At 34.7% G+C, this 25,836-nt stretch overlaps 1 protein-coding gene across 3 annotated transcripts in view; it reads right to left on the reverse strand.

Moving 5' to 3' along the window:
- LOC113038091 (cAMP-specific 3',5'-cyclic phosphodiesterase 4B-like) overlaps positions 1–25,836 on the reverse strand; it is a 76,882-nt gene that overhangs the window by 9,211 nt on the left and 41,835 nt on the right. For all 3 annotated transcript variants that reach the window (XM_026195300.1, XM_026195297.1, XM_026195305.1), the window contains 9 exons: positions 9,463–9,575; positions 5,365–5,458; positions 2,585–2,769; positions 2,396–2,494; positions 2,142–2,306; positions 1,039–1,138; positions 761–915; positions 392–514; positions 112–294 (listed from right to left, as the gene is read on the reverse strand). In XM_026195300.1, the coding sequence (XP_026051085.1) occupies positions 112–294; positions 392–514; positions 761–915; positions 1,039–1,138; positions 2,142–2,306; positions 2,396–2,494; positions 2,585–2,769; positions 5,365–5,458; positions 9,463–9,575 (1,217 nt within the window). The remainder of the gene's footprint in view (positions 1–111; positions 295–391; positions 515–760; positions 916–1,038; positions 1,139–2,141; positions 2,307–2,395; positions 2,495–2,584; positions 2,770–5,364; positions 5,459–9,462; positions 9,576–25,836) is intronic.

A 25,836-nucleotide genomic window follows, 5' to 3' on the forward strand; every position in this document is an offset into this window, starting at 1 on the left:
TTGAGACAGGAATCGAACTCGGGTCACCATTATGTTGACACACTAACCACAAGGCTATTGGCGTCGACGCACACACACACTAAAGTATGCTAGGATCCTTTGGGTTCCCACCTGAGACTTCTCCACTGAAGCGGTGTGTTTGTCACACATCGGGCTGATCTCCATGCCTCGCTCTCTCTCGCGGTCACCCTGGTGAAAGAACTCTTCCATAATGCGGTCCGTCCATTGCCGGTACAGATCTAATGGCTTGGTGGGATTGCTGAGATCGGCACAGTGAACCATATTTCGTAAGACCTGTGGACATTGTGAGACAGAATATTAAATGATATTGACTTGAGAAACAAATAGTGAAGAAACCTACGTTGCTGGGGACACACAAGCCAGAACTCACCTGTATCCTGTCCGTATAGTTGTCAAGAAGCAACACTCCTGAACTGGTCACCTTCTTGGTCTCAACCATTGTCTTCAAGTCAGCCAGTAAACTCATGTGCTTGGACATGTCTGTTGCTAGTACCTATGGAACGATATTGAGACTTAGGGTGCTGTAGATTTTTTCTTTTATGGTCTGTTTATGTATATATATGACCGTGGCCATGTTTTCATTACATTGGTACAGGCATGCTCTAATGAAATCTTGATGAAATTTCAATTAGGCATAATTGGGAGATTAGTGTGAGGGTGAAAAAGTGTCCCACACGGATTTTTCTTCTTGGTTTGAAAGTAACTTCTCTGTGAACACTAAAAGCGTAAAGATGCCTACCAGATCAATGACCATTTTCCTGAGAGTCTGTCGCTGCTTCTTGGAGAGGTTTTGGAAGATATCACAGTTTTCCCCTTGCAAGAGCTTGAAACCAACCGCTAGGTGGTGGTTCTCCAGAACAGACTCATCATTGTACATTAGCGCCAGCTCGGAGTCTGCAATAAAGACAGCAATGATGTTTAAGAGATGTCATAACATTGAGGCTTTGTTCAATAACTGCAACAGTTTGGATCCATAAGTATGCATAGTTTCCCCTATGTAGATAAAAACACACTTACTGGTATTAATTAGGAACTGGTTTGAGACCCCTGGGTGGTCCACGTCATGGATGGCTGCTGCAAAGATAGCGGCAAGGATCTCCAGGTCTGTAAATACTGCCTGTGGATAATAATAAAGATCAGCTTTCCCCAATGCATTGAACTGAGTAAAGCATATTGCACACAGTTTAAGCATTGTAACACAACAGTTGACATTTTTTTGCCACTGACCTTTAATGAAACAAAATATTTTACAGATAAAGACATCTGGTCTTTTCAAGTTTAATGTTTTGTGTTTAAAGAAGACAAAGCAAAAAGGAGCTGCAGACAAAACACTGCACGCTGTTTAGAGATTAGAGGGAACGTGCATCAGAAACATCTGGGGAAATCAGATCAAAGGGTTCAGAAACAGCTATGACTGGCAGTAAATGTGGAAGGAAACAGGATTGAATAAAAAAAAAAATCATTTTGTTTTTATTCTCTTATTTTGTTTTGTATTAGTCTTAAATATTAAATTTGTATTTTTATAAAAACATTTTTTAATACATTTAAATTTTAACTGTTATATTATTTTATGTATTTTGTGTATAAATTCTATTCTTTTATTTTTATGCATTTAAATTTTTTCTTTTATTTGTATTTTAATCTCTTGTATTTTATCTTTTTATTTAAAATTCTTTCCTTTTTAAACGCGTTTTAAAATTCTTTAAAAAATGTATTCCCTTATTTGGTTATATGCTTTTTTCATTTAAATTTTTCATTTATATTTATTTTATTTTATTTGAAATATAAATTTTTTCTGTTTTTTTGTTTATGCATAAAATTTGGGGTTTATTTACATTTTTTCATCTCATTTTTAGGCATTTTTCATAAAATCACTTCTATTGGTTTAAGCATTTGAATTTTATATTTTTTTATTTATTTATTCTTTCTTTCTGTCTTTATTTTTTATTTATGCTGTTATGAAACATTTTTTATTTCTGTTTTACTTTCTAATTTTGTTTTCATTTATGTTTTTTTTAAACACTTTGTAAACTGTTTTAAAAGAAAGGTGTTATATAAATAAAGCTTTAAAGCTTTACTGCATTATAACTACATTTCTAGGACATGTAGGAGTTTCTTACATCCAGTGCAGGTGTGGACAGCAGGATGTGTGTGGACTGGGCCACGTCCGCTGCGTGTAGACTGTTGTGATAGGCTACGTCTGCGTGGTAGTGATCTTCTAGGGTCATCATGTACATTACAAAGGTATCCACTGGGATCCTAAATGTCTTCATTAAATCTCTCTCCTACAGAGAAAAAAATGCTTTAGTTGCATTTCATTTTTAAAAACAAATCTCTGGACATGTGCAATGGGATTTTTGCTTTGAACACTAACCTGAAAGATGGCATACATTATGCAGGTCAGTGGCCGATGGTGAGAGTGCTCTGAAACTTTAAAGATGTTCAGACCCCACTTGTTAATGTCCTCCAGGTCCTACAAAAGGCAAGAGTGGATATAAGTCCAGTTACAATACAAAAGTACATGATTTCCGCACAACAGTTGGTTTGTAACGGATGACTATACCTTTGAGAGCAAGTCCTCCGAATCAGTTTTGACGCCGAAGCGGGCCGTACTGCAGCTGCTGGAGAGACCCGGGCCGTGCGTGACCTTCCTCACCCCGCTGATCTGAGTCATCAGCTGCTGCTGCCTCCTCTTTCTGTCCCGCGATTTTGGAGTGGGCGATGGGATCTCCAGTTCATTCTGTTTATCTACAGGGGAAAAGGTTTCGTCCCGAGATTGTTCATTTCAGCACTCGCACACTCAATTCACAACAGATACCATGACTTACAGACTCACTGAGTGAGTTCAAGTCAGCAAAATGAAGTTCGATGTTAGTGAAAGCCACCTACAATAAACTTTCTGGCAAGTTCATCAAGTTTATGCTACAGCTAAGTTTTCCCTGATGAAAAGAAAAGCTTAGACCAGATCGATGGTCCAGGTTGGTTTAGGCTGGTTTAATGCTGATTCTGTACAGCTGGACCAGCACAGCCAAGGTCTTTCTGGAAAAGCTGGCTGACATAGTCTAACTGGTTATGCAAGTTAAGTAGTTTGATGGAAATATGATAACTAAATATGCACTGAAACAAGATGAAATGACAAAATTAAATAAAAAATATGAAACATGTTTTCTTCAGTTTGTCTAAAAATTAAGTCAAGTCAAGTGTTTTTGTTTCTGTTTTTTTTAAAACAAGTAATTCCCCATAGAGAAAAGTCAAAGAACAATTTTGTTTAAATAGTGTTTTGTCTTGAACATATTTGCTAGCTTTATTGACTGCAAAAATTAGTGTGCATTTTATTATAATTCTTTTGTTAGTACATTATAGAAAATATGATGCATATTTTAAAAAAGACATCATAATAAGCATCAAGGTCTTTTAAAGTTGCAAAGTTGCCTTTATTTTTAGAAAACATTGACTAACAAAATGTTTTTAGTTTTATCTTGAGTAAAAATTCTACTTTCATATTATAGGTCATTTAGCTTTCCGTTATGGTGAAATGAAGTTATATATAAAAAATAAATTATGATCTTTATAATAAATAATCTTTTTACTTTGTATAAATGATTTAGTTTTTGGAAAAATTAATATTTTTGATAAATACTAAAATAAAGAGAATTTAAGAATTTAATTTGGTTTTCGGTAACTTTTTAGTTGTTGTTGGTGTTGTTGGTTCACTTTTCTGTACTCTGTCTTGTCTACTGTCATTTTTTCAATCTATCACATAATGTTTTACATTTTATTTAATAAGATAAAACTGAATTTAAGGTATGAAGTGAACTAAATCTAAATTTAGTGAAATTAAGTTGTAAAAAAAGCAAAAAGGTATTATACTGACCTACATTAAGTAACATTTTGGCTTATGTCTAAAGAAAATATACTACCCAATTATTGTCTTAACAATAAATTATCTTTGTATGAATGCTTTTGTCTTTGATAAATATTACATCAAAATGAAAGGTTTGAACCAAACTGTAAATAAAGTTTAAGAAAAAATAATTATCGAGTTAAAAATTAAAAAAAAAATTATAGAGTTTTTTGTTTTTACAAAGTACAATGTTTTTTTAGTATACAATGCTGGTGACAATCTAATGTTATTTTTTTCTGAGGTCATTTAAGCGAAACATCTGAGACAAACTTGATACTTGAAACTAAGTCTCCTGAGATGATCTCTTGATTTTTTTTATCCTCCAGTGACGTCCCTCAAAACCACAGTTTCTTTCTACTCTGTTTCTCAGTCTGAAGAGTAGAGTGGCGTGCGAGCTCGGGCTAACGCTGCATGCTATGAGTGTTTGTCTGAAAATCTCCCCTCCGATGACTCTGTGAGTAAGTGTGTAGGCTGCAGGGCTCTGAACGGCAGGGTTAGGAGAGTACAGTGACCCTGTGGCATCTGACGCAGACTATAGTTTCAGCCCTCCTCTCTCTCACACACACTCTCTTGCTGTAGATGCCAGACCAGATCAGACTGGTTTGAAGAACACAGGTGCAGGTGAACCATAGACATTCAGCCATCATCAAACCCCCTTGTCCAATATATCAGTGTTTTCATGGAGGAGTGTTTCTTTTTATCATTATCACCATCTGAAGAATGGCTTCTCAAGATGTCTTGGTTTCTCAGTTTAGCCCACTAAATAAAACACTGTATACTGTAGTAAAAACACTGTGGGATTATGGAAACAATCAATCGATCTCATCTCATATCTATTTTTCTAGGTTAATGTGGCTTTAAGTATTGCATATTGTTGTTGAAAAAGGTCTCTCATGTTCATCAGGGCTGCATTTATTTCATAAAAAATATGGTAAAAATAGTAAAACTGTGAAATATTATTCCAATTTAAAAGAAGTGTTTTCTATTTGATAATATTTTAAGGTGTAATTATTATTGTGATGCAAAGCTGTATTTTCAGCATCATTCTTCCAGTCTTCAACATCACATGATTTGATGCTCAAGAAACATTATTATTATTATCATCAATGTTGAAAACATTGGTTCTGTGATGAATAAAATTTAAAAAGAACAGGATTTATTTAGATAGAAATCTCTTTTACTTCAGTTTTAAAACAAAATGTATTGCATCTTTGCTCAATAAAAGTAATAATTAATTTCTTAATTTAAATATGTTTTAAATTGCATGAAATACACTGAATACTCAATTTTAAATATTAAACATTTATAAGTTCTTTTCTATTCTATTCATATAAGCAATAAAATGAATGTTCTATTTCTTGAATAAGGGTTTACAAAGGAACGATCAGTCAGCGTGTAATATGTTTGAATCATGGTATGAAGATAATGTTCAGACTCACCTAAGAATGTGTTGGAGATGAACTCGGACACCTGGTTTCCAGAGCGGCTCATCTCAGACAGATGTGTCAGTTCCCGATTCAACATCCTCTTGAACTAAAACACACAAAAAAGACAAGTCTTTATACAGTATCAGTATTTCTAAACTTATTGCAAGAATGGCCAGTTCTCGTATTATATTTTTCCCGAGCGATGCAAGGAACTCAAGCGACATCCAAATTAAACAAATGAATGAAATTAGAAAAATACACGGTTAACAATGTGTTCCAGTGAGTAACTCTCTCACAAACACACACCTTAATGTAACCCCAGGACACCGAGAGCAAATAGTTGACTTCAGACATGTCGGAGTCTTCCGTTAGAAGCCTAAACCCTGAACGTCTCTCCTCATCTCATCCCTCTGCGTCCCAGAAAGCTCCAGGAGAGATCCAGACAGAATTCCACAAGATCTGCTGCATCTGAGAGTCGTTTTTCTCTCTCGGTTGTTTTCAGTCTCCTTTTCACCCTTCCTTCTCTCTATCTTTGTCTCTCTCTCCTGTCTTTACACTCCACATTCCCTGCCTTTTTACTTGCTGAACTAGCCATTTCTATTTATTGAAATTTATATGCAATTGCTGCTACAATTCATCATTCAACATTTTATAATTAACTTTTATAAAGTAACAGGTATAATTCCTTTATGGTCTTTGGCCTGCAGCTTTTTTTTTTTTTTTTTTTTTTTTTTTTTTATCATCATATCCGAGCAAATTCTCATAAACCTTTGCATGAAAAAAAAAAGTAAAAAAACGAAGAAAAAAAAAAAAAAAACGCCAGACATGCAGTCAACTCGCACAGAAATGCTAAAATGATTAATCAGTCTTGCACATCCTCCACATTTAATACCAAGTGACATATCTGTTCCTATCTGCTGTGTTTCCGCAATATGTTGTTCTGCTGGGAAGCTATGAACACTGTTTTGCAACTGCTTCTTTTTACTGAATGAAGCGAATATATATATTTTCCCAGGGAATGCAACATTTCTAAAATATACATCTTGCAAATTGAATTGGATGAAAGCTTCTGTTAAATAAATAAATGCAATGTAAGTGCACTTCAGTTAATATTAGATACTGTTGAACTGAGGTAAACAAGTCTAGATGTTTTAGCAGTTCCAATCAAAAATACTTATATAAATAAAAAAAAATATTTAATAATTAATTTTTCAATTTATTAAAATTTTGTTTATATAAAATATAATGCATATTTTATAGTACCGGATTTAACCAATTTAACCTCATAATAAATTATTATAAAATCTAACAGATTTATAACAGGATACACTCTAAAAAATGGTGGGTTGTTTCAACTCAACTTTGGGTCAAATATGGACTAACCCAACTACTGAGTTAAATTTTAAATTACATTTTTCTAACCAAAAGGTTTGATTAGTCCATATTTGACCCAAAGGTATTATTTTTTTATTTTTTTTAAGAGTGTATCATTTTAAAATACTAAATTGTTTACAAAAAGTGTAAATAAATAAATATTTTATAACATAAATTAATAGTATCAATTCATTATTTAAGTGTAACCTTATAATTAAAAGTGTTGCTGTAAGATAAAATCTAACACACAACAAAGTTAAGAAAGTCAAACTGCTTAACATTTTTGCACATATCTAAACATTTAAACTTCCAGAAATGAAAGACAGATCTGAGCTTATATGTTCTCATTTCTTATAACCACATAAAGCATAAGCCAATATCTTAAACAAAAGAGGACAACCAGTCTCCAATAACACAGATGAAATCAGTTGCTTCAGCAAAAAAAAGAGCAAAGCCAGAATGTGTTCAAAAATCCCCAAAACCTTGCACTAACTCACCTCTCTCCAGCTTTTTAGCACACCAAACTTTTTCCTTTTCCCTGAGTAGCATAGTCCCATTGTTGCAGCGATGAGGTTTCGTGCACTCTTGGTGAGCATGTGGCACGGCAGTGCCTGTGAGCTCACTTTGACGGGTGTCAGGAAATGCGTTAGACAAAGCGCTGAGTGATTCACCTCGCTGTGGACATGCGCTCCTCCCTCACGACTCCCAGCGCCTCCCTCCCTCTCTCTCTCTGTCTGCAGCCTCAGGTAGAAGCGCTGAGACCACGCTAGTCATGCTCTGACTGCACACGGGGGGAACTCACTCGATTACTACTGCAAGAACTTCAAAGGCATGACAAGACCACTCAGGCTTTGTTTTTCAGATTTTATGACGTGAATTATAGACTTGCACAACGTAGCTGAATTTCATTATGTGTTGCCTTTCCATGTTAAAGAAATATTCCACTACTATTAATAAACCAACAATAAAAAATTATTTTGAAATAATCACTTAGACTAGATTTAGAGTTCTGCAGTCTGTATATTAACCCATAATTTATGTAACTTAAAAAATGTTATTAATAGATTTAAAATATATACAGTATATACAAAGTATCGAAATCTTTTTTAATTTGAAAAAAAATTAACAGAACCCTAAAAACAAATATCTAAAATAACCATACATACACCGAAATAAACTTGGAATAGTAATAAAATAAAACTTTCTCAACTTTAAATTTCACAAATAATTACAAAGAAATGGCAATAAAACTGAATTAAATTTGAAAGACTGAAATATTATTTTTCTGTAAAAAATACAATATTCCCGGTTTTATTTACAATTTCGGAAAAGCATTTTTACATATTAAATAATATAGTTACATTTTTTTTTTTTTAAATGATATTATGCTCCAGCTAAAATTCTATAATGTGAAATATAATTAATAACTGAATTATATGATAAAATGCAGTCTAATGCTTGAATGTCCTGAGGTAACGTGTGTCCTCTGTTACTCCATGCTCTCTATCTTCATCTGATAAGAGAACAGGGTAAACAAAGCAATGGGGTCACAGCTAAAACAGAGGCCAGTGCCAGCGGAGCTACTCAAATAAAACCTGCGTTTTTCACTCTAAGTAATGAGTGTTTCAGCGGTTTCCTTTCCAAAATGATTCCAGTAAATACACTGAATCAATAACCACCCACACATACAGAATTTAATTCATGTGATAGCTAAAATAATTGTTCAGGCCAGGTGCCTTTCATCAAGATATTATATTTAACCTACATTATTTTTAATGTTTCCTTATTTCCATGTTTGTAATTCTTTGGGTAACAATCGGACAATCAATCAAGTTCTCACTGCACGATTTCCTGTTGACATATAAATGTGGCAATATCTCTAGATCTCACATCAATATCTCATCATTAATGACGTATTAATCTCATAGACACTGTAGCTACAAGACCAACCACATACTGTATTCACGTACCAACACACGCCAAAAACAAAACAAAAGTCCAGGATTCAAAACTGCATTTGAGAGCAGTGACAAACTAGAACCAGCAGACTATAAGAAGATGACTGAAAGTCTGAAACAAGCTACTAATAACTCTGAATATCAGATATAAATCATCATAAACGATACTTAAAGCGATAGTTTAGTTTAAGGAAAATTCTGTCATAATTTACACACCCTCATGTCATCACAAATCTGAATGCTGGACACAAAAGAAGATATTTTGAAGAATGTTAACTAAACAGTTCTGTTTCCATAGACTTGCATTGTATGGATAAAATATTCAATGGAAGTCAATGGGAACCAAAGGTGTTTGACTGCAATCAATCTTCAAAACATCTTTTAGTGTGTGCACAGAGGTTTGCAGTGACATGAGGGCGAATGAATGATGAGAGAGGGATCATTTTGGGGTGGATCGTCCCTTTAAGTAGTATTTGCAGAATGCCACAAGAGATTGTCAAATCCTCCTTACTGAATCTCATTAATATTCCAACAAAATTTAAACTTATTACTATGCCTCGAAGTGAAAAAGAACTCTTCTATCAAAAACTGAAAATTCTCAAACCAACAAAGTTTGCAATACATACACAAAAAATACAATTTTCAAAAAGAGGGCTTTTGCAGAGATGCCATAGTATTGAAATTTGATATTTGGATTTCTGTGAAAACATGCATAAAGATGCCCTGCTGTTTGCAGCCACGCAGAGGTGGAGAGGGAGCAGACGAGCTGCCGTCTCACCTTGTTGGAGGCCATGTCACTGACGGAGCGGTACGTCTGGATGGTCTCCAGCTGGTCCAGGCACCAGTCTAGCTCCTCCATGGTCTCCACGGCCATCTTCTGGTAGGATTCATCTGGTAAGAGACACACGGATATGTATTCAGGATCCAGCCTCTGCTGTCCGGCGGGAGCGGTGCAGATGGAGGAGCAGAGATCTTTCATGGTGGGCTGAGGGCTGCTGATGTAGTCATTCTGCACTGATAGTAGCTGGATTAATAACACACGGTTCGCTTCATAGTCTTTTCCATTGTGTCATCGGCTCGGTCTCCAAACTCACCTACTGTGCAGTCTGTCTGCAAGTCTCTCTCTCTCTCTCTCTCTCTGTGCTGATGTGTCAATGAGCCTCAGACCCAGGGGAGCTTAGTGGGAGGGACTCAAAACTCATTCCCTATTTCTCTCCACTTCTGTTGACTGAAAATCTAGTTCATTGAAACCAAATTGAGGAGAGAATGATTATTGCTAAATTATATTGTTAGTAATTTATCTTGATGGATGAATCTCATAAAAAAAAATCATATTTCAACCCAAAACAACAATAAAATGATGCATTTGAATTTGTATATACACACAGTACAGTACAATACAAAATACAATATTAAAATATAAAATAAAATAAAAAGACATATAGTCAACCCTTTTTGGAATGAATGAAAATTATAGAATTGTATTATGGTTTTGAGCAAGAAAAAATAAATAAATTGTGGGGTGGGGTGGTATAGTTAAACAATTTGTCTAATTTAAAAAGGTGAAAATATAGCCTTCCAGTGACAATAAAGAATAAAGACTGTACACAGAGTTGACAAGACAACATGGAAATGGCCTAAAGCTGAGAGGAAGTTATCCCATCCAGTACAAATCCTGCAGAAAGGCTCTGCAATGCATCCGTCAGTGTGAATGACTCCACCACTCTCACCGTGAGCATTCACTTTGATCTTACAGTAGACACAGGGCTTTTCAAAGGTGGTATCAGCATTTAGATTCAGTGAGAGATCACAAATCACCTCCATTTGATCCCCAATAGGGCTAACGAGAAGGAGCTATGAAATCAAAGCCAGGGCTGTGTTTGCAGGAGAACCTGAGAGGCAAACTTTACTCCCCTTGCTGGCCAGCATCCAGTCAAAGCTCAACAGGAGCCAAGCAAAGTAAACCACTTCCCCTGAGGTTGAGATGCTGCTAAATCATGGAGCAGATTTCCATGCGTCGCTCAGACTGGAGCCTTCCCTCAGGCTGCAGCTATAGATTTCACAAAGATGGCAAAACATTGAAAGAAAGAATGAAATGCTGTCTAGATTTACATTTATTAAGTTCATCTGGCTTTCAGTTCAAACTCTACTCACGCATCTGTACACACAACACCAGAAAGCTCAGGTCAGATGCATACTGTCTACAAGTATGCAAGTGCATTACACATTTTAGTCTGTTACTGATTACAAGTTACATGAGAAAGCATTTTAGGCAGTAATGTCATTTATAGATGACTCATTTTAGTTCATCTATTCTGATTACTTTTGAATTACTTTTAGATTACTTATAATCTGTAACTTGTTTACATATTTGAATGGGATTATTGTTATAATGCTGTGTTCACACCAAACGCGAATAGAGCATCAAATTCGCATCTACCGCATCTAGTTTGCCGCTTGACCATTTTGAGATCATTCGCTTCATTCGCGCGTGATATTACCTTCACAACAGACGCGAATTTGCGTCATGGGGCGGCTTCTGCCAGCTGAGTTCACGCAGCATTTTCAACCGCCATTTTTATTCGGATAATTTTCACAATTTTACTGTTATCGTGTCATGACATGTAGTTTTAAAAGTATTTCAGGCGAGAATGTAGTTGTTTTAAACTCAAATATGCGTTTTATTTTTAATGACAGCGTCTATTTAAAAAATGTGTTTCGCCGATCTCGTAAACGCGCCTTTGCATTGACTTAACATTGAAATAATTCGCGTCATACCATCTATTCGCGTTTGGTGTGAACACAGCATAAAAGAGCAATCTAAAGTATTCAATTGTTTTTATTATCAACATCACGTAATACAACTAGTACATTTTTGCAATCCGATTACGTAATCCAGATGACATGTAATCAGTTATGATCAGTGCATAGCTAGCATGAATTTGCTTAACAAACTTAATCACGTTCCAATTTAAATAGTTAAAGGATTCATTAAACTTCTGTTTTTGTGGTTTATTTTTTATTAAATAAATGCAGCTTAGGTGAGCATAAAATACTTAGTTTTTTTAAACAGAGAAAGAAAAAAGTAAAAAACAAACCAAATTTTGAGTGGTAGTGTAATTTATCACACTAGTTTCATTACAACATTTATAATGTAATGTTTATCCTGTCACTACTGTTGAAAACCAGAAATGTAATGCTTACATCTTGGCCGTGTGGACTTCCTTTATAATCTGTTGCTGTTGTTGTTTTTTAACCGGTAAAGAAACTGTGGCAATGCTGACAATGCAAAACATCCTCACGTAGCATTATGAACTGCACTCTGACACAGTCAGAAACTCAATGGTATGTGATTCGAGATTACTAGAAGTGCCTTTATTCATGAACTTGTGTTGTTCTGGCCTCACATTATCCACAAAATTCAAACATTTTACCTCTTTTAAATCACAATAATATCTTAAGGCAAAACCTCGTCATTCAAATGCATTAAAACAACCAGATGATGAGGAACTGACTTAAAATCTGAACATTTATCAAGCCTGTTTTAAACAAAACATTCAGCAAGTGTGGTTTAACTAAGACAGCCAATTAATTACTACAGTTAAGACTGGTCATGTGGCAGAAATACCACATGCATAGATTAGCGTGAATGCTAACGCTTCAATCACTCCGACCCCTAGAGAATAACTGATGAGTTAATCACTGAGTTCCAGTGAGCATCTACAAATAAAGGGACCACATCCAACAATGAGCTCTGGATGCCATGTGCATAAGCGCTGTAAAAGCGAGTGAAGAGTTTGCATTAACCCTGCTGACGTCTGTGAGGGATATACAGTGCATTACTCCTGATGAATAAGGTCGTTTGAGAGAAGCCTCCTGCGCTCAAGATGTTTCACATATGGAGTCCATTTAAGTGGCGTGTATAGATCTGAAGCCTGGCATGGATACACACGGATAACAGCATCAATATGTCATCGCCACGGGAGCTTGAGAGAGAACAACGACTGGGCAACTTTCACCAGAAGCCTAACTGAAGCCAAGCATGTGCCACTGTCAACTAGTGATGCCTAAAATCAAGGACAAGATCATTTTCGGTACAATCAGAGAACTGAAAGAAGCAATTTAGACGAAAAAAAAACAAGACAAAATTAAGTAAATTAGCTTAACTCTCACAGAAAAGATCAAATTTACATATTTAAAGCATTATTGCTGTTTTAAACTGTATTTTTTTTATTAAATATTGTGGTGAACACAAAAAACGCACTGACCCCAAATATTACTACTACTACTAATAATATATAGTGTTTAGTATAATAATAATAAAAGAGAATTTGGTCACACTTTATTTTAGGGTCCTCACTATTAACTAACCATTAACTATGGCTTTTGCCTCAATTAACTCCTTATTTGCTGCTCATTAATAGTTTATAAGGTAGTTGTTAAGTCATGCATTATATGTACTTTATAAGCACTAATAAACAGCCAATATGTTAATAATAGACATGCTAATAAGCAACTAGTTATTAGTGAGAATTGGACCCTATACTAAAGTGTTATCGAGAATTTTCCCTGCGGTTTCCCAAAGCAAAAGTATAGTTATGCCCTATAGCAACCACTAAATACACTAGTTTAAGTGTAAAAATGAAATAAATAAATAAAAATAAATACTTAATATCAATAGTCCTTCAGTCTGACTGAGATGTTTCCTCTTGATGCAGATTGTGTGTATTCTGTAGTTCATGTGATGCAAGGTGAAGGGTAGTAACTTCAATAGTACAAATACAGGTTCAGTAGCAGATAAAATCGTGACAAACAATCGAAACAGGAAACATCTCACCTTTAACAACACTCAAAAATCATCAGGACAATCTGTCCTGAACTGACAACTCATCCACCTTACACTTTACAAAGGAAACAACCAAAATAGTCATTTAATTATATGCACACTTGTATATATGTACATGTATATATAATTGACAATTTTAAACATTATTACTGAATTACTGTTACTGTATTACTGCATTTTGATCAAATAAATGCATCCTTGGTAAACCGGATTTGAGTATTAATACAAATATACAAAATTTAATTATGTCCATTATAATAATAATAATAAAAATGTATTCATATAATAATAATATATTATTTTAACATACATTTTATTATTAATATTATTATTATTATATAAATAAGAAGGTTATTTTTCAAATACTTTGTCTTATTTAAAAATTTTTTTGTAAATAAAGCAAAAGTTATTGGAGTATGTGAAAAGTGTGAGTGGAAATAGTTTTTATTTCTTCAGTTTAGTATCAAACATAATGACTACTATTACTGTTACTCATACTTGGAGTGAGGGATTTGAACAAAGTATAGTTACGCCCTAACAACCACAAATAAATAAATAAAAAGCTCAGTCTGATTGAGATGTTTCCTCTTGATGCAGATTGTGTGTATTCTGTTGTGCATGTGATGCAGGGTAAAGGGTATAGCAGATAAAATCATGACAAACTATCATAAGATGCATCTTACTTTTAACAGTTGTCAGATGAACTGACAACTCATCCTCCTTACACTTTACAAAAGAAAAAAAGTTAAATGTTCAAAGTCAACATTATAGTGGTGTGGCTTGCATAATGTTCGTTTATATCAATCAACCTCTGCATTATCTTTCTTACAATGAGGAAAAAATGTAATAAAATCAATGACAGCTACAAACTTGAGTGCATCAAAGACGTCACATGAACACTGATTGCACATCACGCAGATCTGGCACAATTACACAAATCGATTATTAAACTCAGAGTAAATGTCACAAGGTGTTTCATAATTTCCCTTTCGCCCAACCCTGTGACGTACATCAGCAGTAAGTGAACGCTGAGACTCTTTACCATTGACCTTTCAGAAGTCAAACCTTCCTTGCTAAGGTCTACACAGCACCTACATTTCTGTTTGATGGGCCTACTTTACAACTCTCTTTACAAAAGATTTACCCAGCATCCTCTCTGTCCCACAAAACCACCTCTGTTCCAGCATCCCCTCCTCCCCTCGCCGGCGTACACTGCTTCTCTCTGTGTGCTCGTGTCCCGGGCCACATCGCTGATATATGGGCCAGGTTTTCCTGATTTCACCCATAAAGAGGCAAACAGCTTCTCGTTTCGAGCGGTCTGCTGAATGTGACTCATACAGCTGCAAACGCACGACAGCTGTGTGATTCAGACGCTTTTGCTAGTCATAATGACTTCATAATGGAGCGGACAGGCTGATGCCGTATTATGCTTTATCAAAGCATTCACTGAAAATGAGACAGATTGGGTCTGCAGACCATGTGTCCTGTGTGACGCCTGACGCTTTTCTGCTTGGCTCCTGAATGATGCGCTGGTCGTAAGGAAAATTCTAATTAGAATGACATTGCTGAAGAAAATGTAAATGGTGTTTGAACATGCAAAACTTGCCAAGGTTTTGTGGGTGATTTCCAGAGTGTTTCTATGCCCTTTTTATGCAGATCTAGGTGGTTGCTTACTAGTTTGAGTCAAAAAGTCTACAACTCAGGTACTTCCTTTAGTCCGAGAGCTCTCAGTCCCTCCATTTAAGCTGTGTGAACGGTCTACTGTCCATGTCCAGAAAGGTAAGAAAAACATCATCAAAGTAGTCCATGTGACACTGTTGTGAGTGTGACTGCTTTGACTGTTGATGTATAACACTGCTGATGTGTCACACTCACAACAGACACGGAAGAGAAGACAATGCTGAATAAAGTCGTAATTTTTTTAAATTTTTGACCAAAATGTATTTTCGATGCTTCAAAAAATTCTAACTGAGCCTCTGATGTCACATGGACTACTTTGATGATGTTTTTCTTACCTTTCTGGACATGGACAGTATACCGTACACACAGCTTCAATGGAGGGACTGAGAGCTCTCGGACTAAATCTAAACTATCTTAAACTGTGTTCTGAAGATAAACGGAGGTCTCACGGGTTTGGAACGACATGAGGGGGAGTTATTAATGACAACATTTTGCTATTTGGGTTCACTAAACCCTTTAAGTGTATGGGACTTTTCATCTGTACTAACATCTTCCATTCAAAAATGGCAAATTGGAAAAATAATATAATAAAAAAAAAATAAAAAAAAAAAGTGAGTAATCGCACTCCTCTCTTCAACAAGCTGCACAATTTGAGACATCATTCATAAAACACAGCAGATACTAAATGTGTAGGATAAGTAATGTTTGTTCAGTTTTTGTTATATGGGTCATTAAAGCTGCAGTAGGGAACTTTTGACGCTCTAGCGGTTAATAAACAGAACTGCTTGCGTCTTGCAGAAGAACATCGTAGCCGGAACTACTTCTGTCTGTTTATGTCTATGAGGATTAACAAAGGTACTGGGTTACTCCGCCACGGTACCCCCGAAGCAATCTAAAATAGTTAGAATATAAACACTTATTATAGATGTACACAAAAAAAAGTTACGGACCGCAGCTATGATTGGTTGTTTTCAAAGTATACAAAATGTATATAATAAGTGAGTACACCATGAATCCATTTTCCTAACTGTGTTTTTGGCTTGTCCTGAATCACTAGGGTGCACCTATAATAAGTGTTTATATTCGGACTATTTTAAATTGCTTCGGCGGAGTAACCCAGTACCTTTGTGATTCTTCATAGACATAAACAGAGAGAAGTAGTTCCGGCTACGATGTTCTTCCGCAAGACGCAAGCAGTTCTGTTTATTACCCGCTAGAGTGTCAAAAGTTACCGACTGCAGCTTCAACAGAGCATTCACAATAAGTAAAAAAAAAAATGTCAAACACAAATTTATAATAGTTTTATAATGTTTAGTTAAAACACTATTTAAATAATATTATGAAAAATACTAATATTAAATTGATAGCCTGACCTATCCATGTCTTGTATTTTTATATTTTCATTTAAGTTTTAGCAATTTTGTTATGCACTTCTGTCATTTATATTAGTTTTTGTTTTTTAAAAACGTATTTTATTTTACATATTTTAGTACTAGGGTTTAAACTTATTTAATTTAGTTTTTATTAATTTATGTTCTATCATCTAATATTGATATTTTATTTCAGCTTTATTTAATTAAATGGAAACTGTTTTCAATAGTTTAATAGTTTTGTTTTCTGTAATTTTCTGAATGTTGGATGGAGTACTCTGATTTGGTGGACAGAGGTTTTTCAAATATTGATAAGCAGTGAAGCAGTTTAAAGCAGTTTCTTTTTTTTCAGGAATTTAATTATTTTAATTTAACACTTAAGATTAGGGAACACATATTCACTATTAATTATAAGAGTTTTCCCTTAATAAACTTCTAGCTGTTAAGTATAGGGTGGATTAGGGGATCTGAAATATGGTCATGTAGAATAAGGCATTAATATGTGCTAAATAAGTACTAATAAACAGGCAATATGCTAGTAGCATGCATGCTAATAAGCGACTAGTAAATAAAGAGAATGGTATTTAAAATAAAGTGTTCCCGTCATTTTGATCCAAATTTTGTTTCCAAAAATAATAAAGCAGTCTGGGATGTCTAACCCACACACAAACAAAGGAAGCGTGGAGGTTGAGCTGATGGATCGCTGGAGTTAAGATGACTGGATCACGCTCTGGAGGCCCAGCACATGTTTGTTCTCTGGCACGTCTCGTTGGCTCTCAGCGACCCACTCTTGTTTTTGTTTGTCTGGGCTTCGCACGTGGGCAGGAGGACTAGAATGCCAAACGGCTTCATGAATCAACACTGTGTCATTGGGGTCAACTGCATTCGGGCTGGTTGCCAAATATGACAGACGTGCTTATCAGTTGTGCGGACAAAAGACTTGAGTCCTGCTAACGGTAAAAAACAAAAACAAAAAAACATCAGTTATCTTAAATATCTTAATTTTTGCATTGCAATGTTATAAGGAGAATTACTGCACCAGGAAAAAAGAAAAACAACTTGATCGCAATTTATTCTTCTTGTAATTCTGTGGGCCTTTTACAGTTTTGCCGCACAATCTGCATTATGGGCTGAGAGGGTCTTGTGTAGGTTATTTGACATTTATTGCTCCTACGAAACACTTAGACGGGGGTCTAACTTTCACTGTCTACGCAGTGTTTTTTTATCTCAACCTACATCTGCTGCTGTATCACCGACAAACAGTTCTTTCCACACACTCCCTCTCCTTTGCTTTATTTCATTCTTGCTCTCTCTCTTTCACGTCTGCAACTCATCTTGTGCCGGTTTGACAGCCTCCACAATGCACCATAGAGAGCACTTGGCCAGAAATGACTTTAGGGAAGGGACGCCGGTCAGCTTTACAGCTCTGCTGACGTCAATGGCATAATTCAAATACTAACCAGGGTGCAATGCTTTCAGACCTGCACTGCCGCTCTGCAGCCTGCACGGGCGAACCCAAAATCTGGACTGGAATTGCGATGTGAGAGAAAACATCTGAGAGGAAAACAGATCGGGGAAAAGAAAAAAAAAAATCTTGCAAAAACATTACAATTGAAGCAACAAAAATGCATTTCCACACATTTTGAAACCGTAAGGATTCGTCTTACTGTCCTTTTTAAGCAGGAAACATAAGCAGTGTCATAAACTGATCCTTCAGATATACAAAATACTTAATCTTTATTAAAAAACTTCTGAAATAAGGTAAAAAAAAAACTAAACTATAAATATAGTAATATTTTACAGTGGTTTTATATATATATATATCCCAAGTGGAAAATATGTAAAACATATATTTATAAAAAACAAGTAATAAGTAATAAAATCATATGAAAATATAATGAAGTGCATATTTGCTGAGTTTTGTAAGCAAGTAAATAATATAATATATAACATAACATAACATAACTTAACATAATAGTTCTCACAGATTTGGACTAATAGTTAATGAAGTTATATTTGCATAGTTTGTTATCAATATTTATATAATTATTAATAATATTATAAAATATTATTATGAATAACAAGTTCAGCTGCAGCTGGCTAAAACTTCTAATACCAGGGTTACATGTCCCAAAATATCTAGCTGCACAAACATGTAAAGTCTCACACACTCCAGCATGCAAGCATTGTGTGTTTGCACGTCCTGTATCATCTCGGCAGAATGTGAACCAGATAATGTCTGAGTTGTATCAGCACGGTAACCGCAAAAACAGTTTACTCATTCACATCCACTCTCACATAAAAACTCTAACTAATTATTGGTTTCATGACGATTGTGGATAATTAGTTCACACTTAAAGATATCTAAATATCAAACTAAAGTGGAATCTGCAAACACATGATGCTTTGAGCCCAGCTGGTGTTCTTTAGTGGATGGATGAAGTCATTGCTTCTTTTGTGTCTAAAGATGTACATTGACTGTGCACATGATCCACTATCATCTGACAACCAGAAAGTGCAATAATATTATTGGTCTTCATTTTAAACAGTATTGCATTATATGCATGTGTCGTATTGCAAGTTGAAACCTAACGAATGTATTTTTGTTTGAAATTTACTAAGTGGCATGTGACGAGGCAGTGTTTTTATTTTCTGTCATTCATCCTTCCTGCTCCATCATGACGGGCCCTTGGCAGAGCCAGAGAAAGTATAAACAGAGGCCGAGGATGAGACCTCTCTCCCTGAAGAGCCTGGCTCCTGATGAAAGTTCTTCTCTTTATTTTCTGTTTTTTTTCTGCCTCTCTGTTCCTCCCTAATTTCTCTGGAAGTGTTTTATGAAGCTGCGGTTCAGGGCCAGGGCACTGGCAGCGGAGCATTATGACGGCACAACGACACTAAAAAACCTCTCTCTCTGCAACTTGACTTATGATTCAGTTGAAGACACACAGTTGTAATCACAACTTGATTCTATAGAGTTAAACACAGTTTTACTCAAAATTATGGTGTAAGATACTTATTTATAGGAACAACGGGACTATATATGGGTTATACTGATATGTTTTTGTTTTATGATGTAAATTTATGATGATGATGATGATGATAAATATTAAAATCAACAACAATAATTGTTATTATTATTATTACTGATATCAACAACAAAAACAATAATATTAAATAAAAAATAAAAATCAAAAAGATACAATAAATCTATAATAAAATAAGACATTAGATTTTTTTAAGCTAATTTGTTTGTGATTATGATTATTATTAAAACCAGCATAATAAATAAATATATAAATAAAAACAATAGCAATTATTTTAATATTGTTGTTATTTTAAAATTAAAATAATAATAACAGCAAAAACATAATAATTGAACCAATAATAATAATGATTAAAATAATACATATATATTAAAATAAGTTTTTTTGTTTTGTTTTTTTTACCTTCAGATAAGATATATATGCCATAAGGCCTGGATAATTTCTGACCACAGATGTAAATTGCAACAATGCTGATAAATAATACAACCCCAAGTCAGAAAAAGTTGGGACAGTATGGAAAACGCAAATTAAAAAAAAAGTCCCTAAACATCTTTTAAGTGTTGTGAAAAGCAATGGCAACATTACAAAGTGGTAAATGCTTTACTGTCCCAACTTTTTTTTAAATGTGTTGCAGGTCTGAATGACAGGAAAGGATGCATATTTACAAATGACATGAAGTTGACCAGACAAAACATGAAATATTTTTTGTTCATATTGTCTGCAATGAAATAAAAGTCAAAGTAAATTTAGAAATCACTACTTTCTTTTTTTATTTGCGTTTTTCATACTGTCCCAACTTTTTCTGATTTGGGGTTGTAGATTAGGCTCTGTTTATTTCTCTGTCATTATTGGTCCGTTTCATTTATGACATCACTCCAAACCTACAGTATATCTATTACTTTCTTTTGCTCAACACAAAATAAGATATTTTAAAGGTTATTGGTAACTAAACAGTTTTGGTTCCCATTGTATGAACAAAAAATACTACTGAATCCAATGGGAACCAAAACTGTTTGGTTATCAGCATTCTTCAACATATCTTCTTTTAGAATAAGCAGGAGAAAGAAACTCATACAGGTGTGGAATGATGACAGAATTTAGATTTCTGGGTGAACTATCCCATTAATTAATTAATTTATTAATGCATGTGTATGTATTAAGTGAATAAGTTAACCTGTTGTTAAATTTCAGTGAAAGTACTGAGCAATGAAGCTCCTCTGATCAAGCAGCAGTCATGCACATCCTGATGTTATCACACACAGAAGCAGCAGCGTGCGTGAGGACTGCACAACATTACATTCACTCGGATTTCCTTCGGCGTTCTTGATATGCTTGTGCAACCTAAGTGAGCACAGTTTTCCACCATTTTCAGCATGTGAGCATGCGCTTCTTCCTGCCAGGACCATGAGGCGTCTGCACTTTCAAACACACAGGAAGTGAAGGTACTAATACGTGGGTGGTGACTGACGTCAATGAGGCTAAGAGGCCTCTGAAACAGGAACCAAAACATCCCACAATCTTTTGCCCCCCTCCTCGCAACTCTCAGCTCAGTAGTTCAGTGGCTAAAGCCTCTACACCTGGAGCGCGCACACACACACACACACACACACACACACACACAAACAGCTCACATGCAAACACCTGCAGGCGGGTCAAAGAGGAGGGGGTTTTCAAGCATCAAAACCAACCCCCCCGGTATACAGAATGTGTCCCATTTAATTGTAATTGTAAATCTTTACAAATCTTTGCAACTAGCCTTCAAGAACAGTTTTACCCATTTGTCAGAAAGAAGTTTTTCAATCATGTAAAATATATATAAAAAAATGTATGATGTATTTTTTCTATAAATACAGTATAACAAGTACAGGTCAGAATAAATATAATGTTGGATTTTTACATAAATATATCTGTGAGACTGGAGCATTATTTCACCCATATTTTGACATTTTATTTTTTTAGTTGTTAAAGTAAAAGTACACACTTTATTTACATTTAATATGTTTAATGTATATAAAATCACTTTAGTAACTCTTTTGATGCTGACACCAAAATGAGACGTCTCGTCTTTGACCCAGGAACGTTACTACACAAGTATGATTTATTTCTCTTAACATAAACCAGAAAACTGCTCACCACTCACGAAAAAAAAAAAAAAAAAAAAAAACTAAACATTTCTAGGCCACAATATTTTCATGATCATTTAACAATTTTTTCTCCATTTTCTACTCACTATAATCTTTTACTTTTGAATTTCCATTATTCTCAATTTTGGTCATACCAATTCTCACTATTAGCTAACCATTAACTATGACTTTTGCCTCAATTAACTCCTTATTTGCTGCTTATTAATAGTTTATAAGGTAGTTGTTAAGTTTAGGGTATTGGGTAGGATTATGGATGTCATGCATTATATGTACTTTATAAGCACTAATAAACAGCCAATATGTTAATAATAGACATGCTAATAAGCAAGTAGTTAGTTATAAGTGTGTATTAATAAGTAATTAGTGTGAATTGAACCCTATTCTAAAGTGTTACCTCAATTTTATTAAAATTTCATTCGATTCAGTTTTTTTTTTTTCTAAGTTTACATGTACAAATACTATTATGCATAAATACTTACACTACCATGATGAACAGCTGGAAGAGAATCAATCGGTTCCTTTTTTTCAATTCCAGTGAAATGACATCAAATAAAATGGCATCAAATCTGATGTAATTATTCTCAGAAAATCATTAAGCATTAGAAGTGTCAACTAACAGGGAACATAAAGGTGATTTATAAGTTCTCCGAATGATTTCAATATGATTTCATGAAATCTAACATACACATAACCCAGTAGTAATGTTCATATTACATAAAAAAACTGGATGTTTTGAATGTTTAAAAAACATTCTAACATCTAAAAATCAGAAATAATTTAATAAAAAAAGTGTTTTAACTGTTAAGAGATTTTAATTTATGTTAATAATGTTAAAGAAACTGTTAATTTAACCCTCAAATAACCTTGTATTAAAACTAATTAATAAACCATTCAGAAATAATGTTTTCATAACTGAATGTAAATGTTAGCAAAACATTCTTAAAACATGTTTTTATTAGCTGTGATGTAGTAGAAATTTTGGGATCGTTTATTAAAATTCCAAACAGTACATGTGTGTATTTGATTTCTTTTCTCTTGTAAATAAAAAGTATACACTTCTTTAACCCTTGATCAACATCTAAATAATTTAAAAATAAGTTAATAATTCTAATTCCTGTATGCATTTTAAATAATATATCTAGTATTAAAATAATACTACAATTAAAATATCTAATAAACTCTTTCGGTTTTGGGGTGAAATATGACCTGGACTCAGTTTATGACAGATTTAATGAGATTCGCCTACTTGTAAATTTCTCACACACACTTTCATGAATTTTATTTACAGAGCTGTGTCACACACAATCCAGCTCTTTTTAAGTATGCACGCTTACGCAAGCATGACTATTCACACCCGCACGAACGCACACACACACACACACACACACACACACACACATGCATGCAATAAAAACAGCTTGTTATATGCTGTGCTGCATTTACCCACATTGCGTCTCTGTGGTTTGTGTGTGTGCAAGAGGTCATACAAAGATGTTATCTTACTCAAACTTTCATTCTTCCCCCTCCACCCACACTCACACCCTCTTTTGTCTTCTTCAGAGACGCTGGGATTTTCAGGCCGCTCAGATGGAGAGATTTGCGGTGGCCATCATCAAACAGTGCTGAGGAGTCTTTAAAACATGCACAAGAGCCCAACAACACCTGCTGCTTCATTCATCACGAAGAACAAGAACATGCTGGCCCATATTGCACCCTACAGTTAAACAGGAAATAAATCAGAAATGATATTTTACATTATGCTTACAAAAATATAATTAATTACAGTATTTACATAATTATTTTTGCATCCCATGAATTACTTTAGCAGATCATTTGCTTTGTTGCAAAATACGGACTTTTTACAATGTTGTATTTTCTTTTTTATTCAGTTTGCTCTTACGAGGCAACATTTCAAAGTATACCAAAATGTGTTCATGCATGTCACATCTCCTCTTATTATATTTGTAAACCTAGCTGAAAATGTTCTGGCAGAAAAAAATCCTTTTCAGTTTTTTTTCACCTCAAGCACTTGTCCGAAATGTAACACCCCTTTCCATAATTGCCAGCTTCATCTTTAAAAAAAATTTAAAGACTTCCTTCAAGTCTCCCTCCAAGACCAAAAGGGGAACAGTCTCGTGACAGACTCAGTGATGAAGCTCATGTGTGTTTGCAGTACACAAGCCACGGACGGTTAAAACAGCTGACTCCACTGTGTGACCCTGTCTCTCACTCTTTCACACACACACACACACACACACACACACACACACACACACACACACACACACTCTGCATTTCAACATTCAATAGCAAATACTTAAACTAATAACAAAACATACTTCCAGTAACTGATTCAGAAGCACCAGATTGTCGTAATAAAAGTCAGAATGACCTCCTTTCCTAGGTTCATGAAACAGTCGTCCATAAAATGCGTTGCTGTTCGGTAGTAAGTAATCTTAAAGATTCCTAAATGCATCTTTCAGAAGGCCAAATAAAGTGCTTTTGCTTTCTAGATACACACAGCATCTCCCTGACAGGACTGCTTCAACACTAACAACGGTTACTGAAACCAGACCTTCTTTCTTTTCGTCAACATTTTGGCCGGGATAACGCAAATATTTCCACATAGTGATGTAGACGTGTGGGGCGTGTTTGAATGAGCCATTTCAGGGGGGCGTGGCAGAGTCTTAACTTTGATAAAGAATATCTCTTTCGGTTTGAGACTTTAGTCGTTGCAACTTTACAGATCTTCTTCATGCACCAAGAGCTTGTAACACTTCAAAGAGAAAGGAAAAATTTAAATGGCATCATATGACCCCTTTAAAAAATCCACATAATTTTATACATAATTTGGACTATTGGGGACGCCATTACTTTGATGACGTCAAACACAACTTGGAAAACACAGCTCGGAAAATAAAATACTAATTCAATGGTTTTCTAAGTTGTGTTTGACGTCATCGGAATAATGGCGTCCCACATAGTCCAAAATATATATAAATGATTGTCAGGTATTCACCATCACCGCCACCTCAATCATCACCTGCACACAGCAATCACTCTCGACTATAAAGTCCTCATCACGCCAGTTCTCCGGTGTCCGGTCTACCATTCACTCTACTGAACAGTACCAGACTCATCTCCACTCAGATATCCTGACCTTCCTCCTGTGCATTCCCCTACATCTTCTCCCCTTGTTACAAGTACCTGGACTCTGTGCATACTCCCTCAGTGACTTTCCATGGTAGAGTTTATATATATCTCTCCATCTAGTTTAATAAACCCCATCTTGTTCATATTTCTCCGTCTCCACCCTGATGTTGATTTTTTTAAAACTGCAATTTTTGTCATGGGTTTTATAGAACATATTTCAGTACGAGTCATCATTTACATTATATTACACAGGTCTAAATATCTCGGGTTCCCTTTATGATGTTATTTGTTCCTGATTGTTCTAAGAAACGTTTTTGTAACCTTTAAGTAACGTTCTAATCACACACACACACACACACAAAACAATTTTAACATGGACATTTTAACGTTCTTTGAATGTTAAAAATTTAAATTTAAATAACATTATATTTTGGGTGAATAAAAAGTAAGAAGAATGTTGTAAGAAACGTTTTTGTAACCTTTAAATAACATTATGTTCCCACAATGTTTTATAACCTAATTTTGTTCGATGAATGCTGCTTAAGAAATTCAGTATGCAATTTGTTATTTATTTGTATATTTACTGGTTAAATATAAAATCCGGCTGGTCTTGGGCTGAAGATAGGCCCCAATCGAGTCATGTTCAAAAGTATTTATTGGGTCCTTTGATATGTCCCTCCATAAAATTGGAAAGATTACTGACTTTAATACCAATTAATATATATATATATATATATATATATATATATATATATATATATATATATATATATATATATATATATATATATATATATATCTGTTTAGCTGTGGATTTGAACGAGCACTGTGCAATGTCCGAACTGATTGCACTATATTTTATGTATAATCATTTTTTATTCTTAAAGGTCCCCTTCTTCGTGATCCCATGTTTTA

Source organism: Carassius auratus, chromosome 2 (genome assembly GCF_003368295.1).
Source record: "Carassius auratus strain Wakin chromosome 2, ASM336829v1, whole genome shotgun sequence".
Classification (NCBI taxonomy): Eukaryota; Metazoa; Chordata; class Actinopteri; order Cypriniformes; family Cyprinidae; genus Carassius; species Carassius auratus.